Consider the following 10,000-nt stretch of genomic DNA (forward strand, 5'->3'; position numbering starts at 1 on the left):
TATTGTTAGTTTTGATGAACTTTTTGACACATGGTCTGTATTGCTCATTTTGACAACTGTTGAGTTGTATGTAAAGTTTAAGTCTTTCATTATTTAGTGGATTTCTTGAGCTGATGAATATCACACTGCATTCCAGTACTTTTGTTAGCTGTTATAGAATATGAATGGAATTAGATGATATTCAACTGTCTCCCTGGATTAAATGTTCCTTTGATAAATTATGAAGAGCTTTAAAATGCTTGGGTTTGATAATAACATGTAGTGTATAAGTGTGGTGTTATAGTGTGCTGTATCCTTTTCTGGAGTGTTTTCGCAACTAACATCATCATTTACTAACCAGCTACCAGAAGACATGGCTCAAAGTCAGCTGTGTTGACCTTCAAGGCAGCAGGCCCTCATCCATTACTTAGATGCAACAGCGCTAGAACCATGCGTGACGGAAAGAGTAAGGGCGGTGCTTGTACCGTGGTTGTTGTGCGGATCTTTCACCTTGCGTTGTTTCCGCAGCGTCTATCACTGTATGCCTGCATGCGTTTTAAGTGCACTGGCTTTCCTTTTTAGTGTAGAAATAAGCCTCACATGATTTTCATTTTTTTTTTTTTTTCTTTTTTTGATGTTGCCCATTGGGAAGGAAAGGTTGTTTTATGATTATATTTGATTTTCAGGAAGCTGCAAGCAGCGCTGAAAAGGTTGTCCATTATTTGTGGCTTTTGCAGGAATTTATTTTTACTTTTGTCTCAGCTGATTTTTTCCGTGAAGTTTGTATATTTTTTTCTTACATTAGTCGTTATAGTTTGCAAATTAATTATTAATGCACATTTTTATTTGATTTTACTTGATATGTATTTCAATTTATTTTGTATTACATTTAGTACACTGCACAGTTTACTAGTGATGTTTTTTCATTTGTTAAGTTTAAGTGCATTTCATGATAGATATCTGTAGCAGAAGTCAAATTTGTTTTACAGTAATAAGATTAATATAATTTGTTCTGTGGAAAGAGTAACCATATTTTCTAAGTTGTGATATTAAGATTATAAAAATTTGTATCTAATATTATAAAAATAGAAGCATAGTACAGACAAGCCAAGGCAATAAGATAAGGATATGATCTGTGAAGTGATATAAGAGTTGTTTTGCCAAAACTTGGACAAAGATTGCATGTAGATGTAGAATGGAACTCATGTACTCAATGGGTTTATTAAGTTAAATGATAAACTATCAAAGCCACTGCTTATCTGTCACAATAGGTTGAATATTGTTTAATGTTCTTTAAAGAATACATTTCTTGTCTGTGATGGAGCTAGAGATTTTAATAAGCTGGAAGATGGTTTATTCCACTGAATGTTGGTGTTACAATTTTTGTCTTGAAACTTATTGCTCATTGTTATCTTTACATAAGGTAAAGGATCTGCCAAGATTTTAAACCAAATTTACCGTCACTTCAGATATTGACGTAGGTGGCGTAAAGCCCCTCGTCTCCAGGACAGAAATACACTGCGGTAGAACGGGAAACTCTCGCACCAATGCTGGAAAACCTGCGTATAAATCTCAGGTAAGGAGTAATAGTTATTTTATTTATTTGATTTGATTATTTATATTGTAAGATTTTATAGACTTATTTCTTTATGTCTATATATGTACAGTCAATATATTATTTATTTATTTGTTTATTTATTTAAAGCATTTGGTGGAAGTGGCTTGCAAAAAGAACTTTGTTTTAAAGAGGGAATATTTTCAGTATGCTCAATTTAATCTTATATTTCTTATAGTGAATATTGTAATAAGTGGAGTATTATTGATTGTGAAAACTCAATACTTTTATTGTTATGATTTTTATCATTACTGTTACTAGTCCAAAACAATATCCATTACAAATACAAATATTCTAATAATAATAATGTTATAGATTGTAATTTTCATTATGTTCACCCTTTTTTCAATTAATTTATGCAAACAGGAAGAGCAGTACCAGGAAATACAAGAACTCCGCAGACACCTTGGAGAGCTGCGTGAAGAGAATTCTGGCCTCAAGACGCGCACCCGACGCCTCGAAGAGGATTTGATCCGCAGAGACCGTCAGATAGAACAGCTGATGGATCCAGCTAAGGTAGGTGTAGAATGATGCAGTTCAGTCCCCTTTTTGTCGGATAATAAGATTAAGATCATATATCCATTAAGTACGCCTGAGGGTGAATAACAATAAGTGATGCATGAGGATTTTCTGGTTTCAAGTTCTATATTTTATGCATGTACTTGTGTTTACATGTGTACACTTAAAATATATATGTTTATACATATGCACATACATTTACTCAAGTATGTATGTATGTATATGTGAATATATTTGGACATACTTCTATACATATACATGTAGATATGAGTGTATGTTTACTGAATCATATGCTTTTTATCCCATCACTGGAGACAATCTCCAGAGACGTTAACCTCTCCCCTTGTGTGATTGAAATAGGGCCACAATTAATTCATCCAATATTGAGTGGGATTACATTGCCCAGGGAGAAAACAACGGTTGCAAGAAAAGCTAAATTAAGTACTGATGCCTTTTCTTACTACAACTCTCTTCTAAGGGTAGGTGGAAGGCAGTGGCAAAGCCGTTTTCATAACAAGCTAACAGTGTGTGGTTTTCTTTTGCTTACACTAACCGTGCAGAATGACGAGGCTAGGAGAAAGTTAACGGACAAGGGAGCCTCTCTAGTGTCCAGCTTGAAGTTAAGAGTTTCACGCCTGGAATCGACACTAAAGGATAAGGAAGCCGAGCTTGCAAAGCTTCAAGCCTCAGCCAAAGCAACGGCCTTGAATGAACTGAAGATCGAGGCTGAAACTTATTACCAGGAGGTTAGTTTGAATGTAGATATTGCCTCCACAAGGATAACCGAGGCATGTCTGATACAGTACATGTTTCCTTGGAGTGTGAGTGGCGTCTGTCTGCTAGTGTTTTTTTGTTCTGCTTTTCTGGTTGTGGTAGAGGTACTTATTAATTATGACTATTTTCATTTAGTTTGTTATTTGCATGTATGTGTAGATCTAAGGAATTTATTATTTTGTTATTGTGACACTTGATATAAAAAAAAACTTTCTTGTAGGGCATTATTTTATTTCAGGTTATTATTTTTCATTTTTACCAAATGCTTGTATTAGTGTATTTAGAACAATAAAAGATAAAATTTATCCTTCCCATGTACTGGAAGCTGGCATATATATAATTTGTGTTTGTTTAGTTGGTAGTCTTCAGTTCCTTGAGGAAGAGTAGCCGGGTTTCATTTTATTAAACTAATACCTGTATCAGGGTGAAATGCCCGAATATAGATAATTTCAATTCTTGACGGTGTTTATCTTGCATGATATAAATTTAGGTTTGATACATAGTATTTCTCTTCCTTCTCTCATAATAGATTAATTCGAGGATGAAAAGTTTCAAAGTGAATCTTTTTTTTCTTTTTTTTTTTTTGTAATAATCATCTTTACTTTGTTGTCTCTTTTTTTTTTGAGTGTAAAGAAAACATCATTGTTTCATTGCTGATTTTTTTTCTAATTCGACCATACCTTTCAGGTTGTAAGACTGAGGAATCAATTGAATGTGGCTCAGCAGCATCAGCAGCAACAGCAATATCAACCTCAGCAGCATCACCAACAGCAGCAACAGCAGCAGCAGCAGCACCCTCAGCCACATTACCAAAAGGTTCCCCAGCAAAGCTCTCCTCAGCACACACACGCACAACTGCACTTGCAGCCTCCTACACCACCTGACGGGAAGAGCATGAATGTGGCCCACTGGTCCAACCTCCGTGGCAGTGGTCGGGAGAGCAGGGAGGGCATGCACGGCTATAGGGACGGCGGTGATGGCCAGGAGTCACCCACGCACAGTTTAAGGCACGCGCTCACCCAGATGGAGGAAGAGAACGCCCGCCTTGGACAGCAGGTGGCAGCCCTGGCGTCGGAGAAGGCCAAGCTCACAGCAGACATAGAGAGGGTTCTAGGGCTTTCTGATGAAGTCAAAAGTTAGTAGATTTGTATGTGCTTTGAAATACTAAAGAGTCTTGCAAGACAGATATGCATGTCTTCTAATGTGCACTTCAGCAAATGTGGAAATCATCGCATGTTCGATGCTCTTTCACAAATGCCAATGAGTGCTCACATTTTCCCAAAGCTACGATCACTTGAAAATTCTTTCAGAAGCTTACTATAAGTTGAAGTGCACAGATATACACACAGAATGCTAAGATTATCCTCACATGACTAAGTGCAAGCATATCCATGTTTTAAACAGTGGTCTTGAAATGGCAACTGATGATTGCTAATGTTATTGTCAAACTAATCTGAAATTCTGTTGCTATTCATTATAGTTGATCTTACTTTCATTGGGAAATTAAATTCAAGAGACTTTCATATGGCTGTACCTGATGATATAGATACAGATATATACAAGGAATATCCATACACCTAAAAAAATATTTAGTCTTCTATGTACAATCCTTTACATTTCAATTTGTTTCAAGGAAAGAAACTGAAAGAAAAGATGGATAATAAATCCCAACACATTTTAAGATCTGAAAATAAAAGCAAAATTTGTCACACTAGGTCCTCAGAAGGCCCAACTGCTAAGGAAAAGTTTTGGCATGATATAGGTATACATATAGATGTTTAAAAAAGAAAAGAAGAAAGAACGAAAAAAAAAAAAAAATAATCTGAGCATAAGCTATTTTTAAGTTGCTTATGCCCCTCCTTATTATCAGTATATTTTTCCTTAATTTGAGCCTTCATTTATTTTGCAATTTAATGATTAGTATTAGTTTTAGATTAAGACTGAATAGCAGCAATACTGTTATCATTGTTGTTTATTATTATTATTGTTATGATGATAATTATGATATTCTTAGTATTATTATTTTAATTATTACTGTTATGATGATTCTTATAATTATTATTAGGATTAGTATCATAATTAGTATTAGTATTCTCTCATCACCTCCCTTCTCTTTACAGTTTTTTGTGTTATCCATTTTTACGTTGCCTTTTTAAACTGACCCCAATTTCCTATGACTGGCAGGCAACTATGAGGGGCTCAACCGGGCGGAATTGATACGTGAAATTGAGCGGAGGCACGAGGAGGTGACGAGGTTGGAGTCGCAGCACAGCCAACTCACGGAAGCACTTGGGAGGAGGAACGACCTCGCGGGGGACAGCGCTGCTCTCCTTCAGGTAACAGTGGACTGGAAAAATGCCTGTTGGGATGTTAAGAAATATGTTTTATTTGTTTATTTATTTCTTGATTTATTTGTATATTTGTTAGTTTGTTTGTTTGATTATTTATGTGTTTATATATTTTATGTGATTATTTATTCATGTATTTATTTATTCTTGTGAGTATTTGCCTGTGTTTTGTCTTAAGATTGATGATATTGAACAAGGTTAATTGTAAGTCTTCCAAAACTATCTCTGATCATAAACAGGAAGCGCAAAATATTTGCAATACAGTTGATAGTAATAACAAGGAATATACAACCGCACTAATGCTGACATTGTTTACTTCAGGCCAGAGTATCAGAGCTCCAAGCAAGGGAGGTGGAATGGGAGAGGGAGCGTTCAAGTATGAGAGAGCTAATCAACACTTTGAAAGACGACCGATTGTTTTACAAGGAGACTGCGCAGAAGAAAGAGTGAGTTCCAGGATTTCTTGGTGTGAACATTGCCTGAAATATATTCTCGTTCATTTGTTTATATATTTATTTGTGTGTTTATTAATTCATTTATCTAATTTCAATCATTGGAAATTAATTGTTTTTGTTTTTAGTGTTTTATGGAAGTAAATGTCCTTTTTTTTACCCTAAAGAAATAGTGGATTGTAGAAAAATGTATGTGTATTTAATTGAATGGTCATTTATGTTTTTTTTACACTTTTGATTTTTGTAAAAAGAATAGAAAAGAAACAAAAAAGATGTATATACTTAGCCTATAACAAGTGTTGGCCTGTTCCTTAAAATTGATTCAGTTTAGATTATTTTGAAATTTAGTTACTGGTTATTGTTAAATATGTTTTGAGTGTTAGGTAAAAATAGCTATGCATATAAAAGCAGATATTATTTAAAATGCTTCAGCTGTTTATTTGTAACTTAAGTTTTCATCATGTAACCCAAGTGTCACAGCTATACCTAGGTATCTTTATTTTACAGAAATTTTTCCTCAACACTGTATTGTTTTGATGGCCTGCTATAAGATGCATGAAGAAAATTATATTACGTAATTTTTTATTGGGCTAATAGGATGATAAATTTTTGTCTCCATATTACTAGAGAAAATTTGAATGTTAAAATGTATGTACTTGAGGGCATGGCAGATTCTATTGTTTGTCATTATTGGCATTGTTAGGGAGGTGGCGGTGATGCAGGCTTCGTACCAAACGTCTCTTCTCCGTGAGCACCTAAACCTTGTCAGGTTGTCTGCATTCATATCTATAATTTATCTTATTTTGATTCTAGCTTGCTTCCCTGTTTTATTATAATTTTCTTCAGTGGAATTCTTTGTATCCTTTTTTTTTTTTATTAAGAATTTATTGCAGCTTTGCTCTTCATTCTTTTCTGTATAAAGTGGTTGATGCAGATGAATATAGGTGTTAGGCCTCATGCAGATCATGACTCAGGAGAGGAACAAGCTGTTTCTATGCACTGCCATAGCCTGTATATCTTGCTGTGCTTTTTATACTTTCTCTAGCCATAAAATGTGATCCTTTATACTGAGGGCCTGCAAGGTTTTCAGAGTTTTATGCTTATACACACACAAAAAAGATTAGGTGCCACTGAACTACGTGGTTAGAAGTAGTTCATTGCTGTGGAAGTCTTTAATAAAAGTAATTTTTGTAGAAAGTCAAGAGGTTATTAATGCATAGATAAATTCTAGGCCAGATGAAAGGAATTGCATGGTTCTGCAAATTATATTATTATTGATTTTATGACTCGGATTATGGAACACCTTATTCAATACCATAGTATTTTTATGCACATTACTAGCATAATACCATTTTTGTCTGGCTGCATGACAGATGTTATGGATTGTTATGTGTAGACAATAATAGTACAGACCTAGACAGTTTAAGATAACTGTCTTGCTTTTATTAGTATCAGTTCATGCTGATTTCTCCGTCTGGCCTCTATAAGTATCGATTCATACCTTTGCTTATGGATCCTGTTGTCCTGCAAGATTTGGCTATTTCTGAATCCTGTAATGCTCTGGATAAATTTGGGATGTTGGTATGTAAGACCAGAAGTACAACTTTAGCTTTCCAAATGACTGAATAGGTGACTTTATATGAATTAGTATAAAGAGATTGTTTTTGTTTTAGAAATTACCATGGTAAAGAGACTGATGGATAGATAGATGATTACTTATATAAATTCATTAGTAATTATTATATTGCTTGCTATATGAGCTGCACATATTTTAAAAAAGCACAGTATTTTGGTGGTTGGAGTATATTAACTTAAAATTTTGCAATAGATGTTCGACATTCCTTCCTTCCTTCCTTCCTTCATTCATTCATTCATTCATTCATTCATTCATTCATTCATTCATTCATTCATTCATTCATTCATTCATTCATTCATTCATTCATTCATTCATTCATTCATTCATTCACAAGCTCTATCTTTAGATACTTGTATGATAGGCATATGTGAAAATTATAATTGAGTAAAGTCTATTTTGCTTTTGCATTCTGTGATTTATTGTGTATGATGTTTTACTGTATAATAATGTGGAATTACAGACCATATCTTTATAGCAGGAAATTAATATAAACAAACTATTTTTCTGCTATTGCTTTTTGTTTAGATATAAGAAATAGCTTTGCTTGCACATATGTTGTGTTTTGACTGTTCTCTGCTAAAGCTGAGAACTAAAAAACTGAACTGGTATTTCTGAAAAGTGGTTAGGTTGTATTGAAATCTTAACCTGTTGGATCCAGGTGCATCGCAGTCGACACATGACCCAAAATCTGGGCATTAGGATTACTTGAGAGGCAACTCTCCCGAGTGAGTGGCTTATAGGCCCGACCCATATGAAACCTCTGTGGTATCAGGACTCCATGCCTCCCCTTTGAAATGTTATAAATACTTTTTAATTTTGTAGAAATTTACTAAGGTCTGTATTTGTTATTTGATATGCTGTCTCAAAGAATTAAATAGACTGTTTTCCGTCCATATTTGCTCTCTAGGTAGGATTCAACTCTGTGCAATAACAGTGACAATAAGCAACATTTTGTTATTTGTGTAAATATTAAATATTTTTGTATTATTCAATTTTCTGCAAACACCTTGCACTCCCAGTCACAGTGGGCAGAAATAAGACTCTGGGCTTGAAAGCAGTGTCCCCCCCAGAAGATATATTCCACTTCATCCTTGTTTACCAGTGGAAATAATGCAAGATCCCCTTCCTGAATTCCCCAAGAGCTTTTTGCACTCATGGCAAGTCGTACCCATCACCCTGGCATTCAGCCAAAGTTTTTTATGGTGGCATATACCTGTCACCAGCCCTCAGACAAATTATTTTATGACATGATGTTAATGTCAAGGGGATCCAATTGGTTAAAAAGATGTAATTTATGGATGTGTGTGTGTGTGTGTGTGGGTGTGCGTGTGCGTGTGCGTGTGCGTTTGCGTGTGCGTTTGCGTGTGCGTGTGCGTGTGCGTGTGCGTGTGCATGTGCGTGTGTGTGTGTGTTTTTTGCGTGAGAATGAGTGTGTGTTTTCAGGAACATTTAGGCTCAGAAAAGAAGAAAATGCAAGTACACAGCCTATATAGGCATGAAAGTGCATATACTCTATTACATGATTAGACAAAATAGCATATTGCTATGAATTATCTTCCCCCCTATACATGTATCTATAAGTAAATTCATTAGTCAGCTTCATTAGAATCATATCACTCCACCAGGTCAGAATTGGATGGTCTTCGCCAGGAAATTCAGACTCTCCAACAGGAGGTCATCTCCCTTCATGACCAAAACCGCAGACGCAATGAGCGGCCGACGCCCCCCCCTACTCAGAGGTCTGTGCGGGGAACGGCGAGGCCTACAGTGTCGAGTGGTGAGTGTTTAGGTACTGTTCTCAGATTTAAAGTTATGTCATAATAAATTCTCCCTTTTCTAAAATGAAAAATCTTATTTAGGTAAAAAACTTTTTAGTAGCCTAGGTTTTCTCTGTGCTAACTAGACATAATGGGTTAGTGATTCCTTTTTGTATGGTACTCTATATATATTTAATGGGTTTGCTATAGGTTATGCATGTTCATTAGGTCAAGTATTAGATTTGATATCTAATTTATATTCTCTATGTTTATATTGCATGACTTGGTAATGCAGTCTTCAAGACTTAAATCTATGTAATCTTTTATTCCATAGCTTCAAGGTCAGGTTCGAGCAGTGAGGCAAACACACCCACACGTCGTCCTCGCACGTCAAGTGCTCGACCCCCACCAGCAAGCACACGAACACAAAGGTCCTCGAAGTCATCCAGCGAACCACGAGAAATACCTCCTCAGAGCAAAAGCCGAAAAACGCCCACTCCACAGACCACAAAGAAGCCTACTGTTACCAAACAATCTTCCAGGCAGACCTCAAGTACTTCGTCTCCATCAAAGGCTACACCAAGCAGTTTGCAGAACTCTGTTGGCAATGCGAGACCTAGCAGTGGTAGCAGAAGGACAACAGTATCATCTGCAAGTTCCTCTCCCAAAGCCAGCCCTTATGCTTCACCCAAACACACCTCTGCAGCTAGCCGTGCAAACTCTATATCGACCTCAAAGACTCCCACACCACTGAGTTCACCCCGCAAGACTGCAGGATCTGCATCACCTCAGCAGAAGCCTGCGGCCAAAACATCCCCTCAGCACAAACAGTCTGGATTGACTTCACCCTCGAAAGTGCCCACCTCACGTGCCTCCTCTAGAACAAGCACCCCATCCTCCTCAGTCAAATCCTCCCCCTC

General features: G+C 36.2%; 1 protein-coding gene across 5 annotated transcripts in view; it reads left to right on the forward strand.

Moving 5' to 3' along the window:
- The window catches only part of LOC125036711 (G-box-binding factor-like), a 19,076-nt gene that overhangs the window by 7,373 nt on the left and 1,703 nt on the right, over nucleotides 1–10,000 (forward strand). For 2 of the 5 annotated variants that reach the window (XM_047629535.1, XM_047629534.1), the window contains 9 exons: nucleotides 341–445; nucleotides 1,449–1,555; nucleotides 1,961–2,110; nucleotides 2,674–2,859; nucleotides 3,575–4,022; nucleotides 5,072–5,223; nucleotides 5,557–5,681; nucleotides 8,949–9,100; nucleotides 9,415–10,000. The exon at nucleotides 9,415–10,000 is cut by the window's right edge and continues 157 nt beyond it. In XM_047629535.1, the coding sequence (XP_047485491.1) occupies nucleotides 430–445; nucleotides 1,449–1,555; nucleotides 1,961–2,110; nucleotides 2,674–2,859; nucleotides 3,575–4,022; nucleotides 5,072–5,223; nucleotides 5,557–5,681; nucleotides 8,949–9,100; nucleotides 9,415–10,000 (1,922 nt within the window). In that variant the 5' untranslated portion in view covers nucleotides 341–429. The remainder of the gene's footprint in view (nucleotides 1–340; nucleotides 446–1,448; nucleotides 1,556–1,960; nucleotides 2,111–2,673; nucleotides 2,860–3,574; nucleotides 4,023–5,071; nucleotides 5,224–5,556; nucleotides 5,682–8,948; nucleotides 9,101–9,414) is intronic. The other 3 variants (XM_047629536.1, XM_047629539.1, XM_047629537.1) reach the window with 2 other exon arrangements.

Source organism: Penaeus chinensis, chromosome 21, assembly GCF_019202785.1.
Source record: "Penaeus chinensis breed Huanghai No. 1 chromosome 21, ASM1920278v2, whole genome shotgun sequence".
Classification (NCBI taxonomy): domain Eukaryota; kingdom Metazoa; phylum Arthropoda; class Malacostraca; order Decapoda; family Penaeidae; genus Penaeus; species Penaeus chinensis.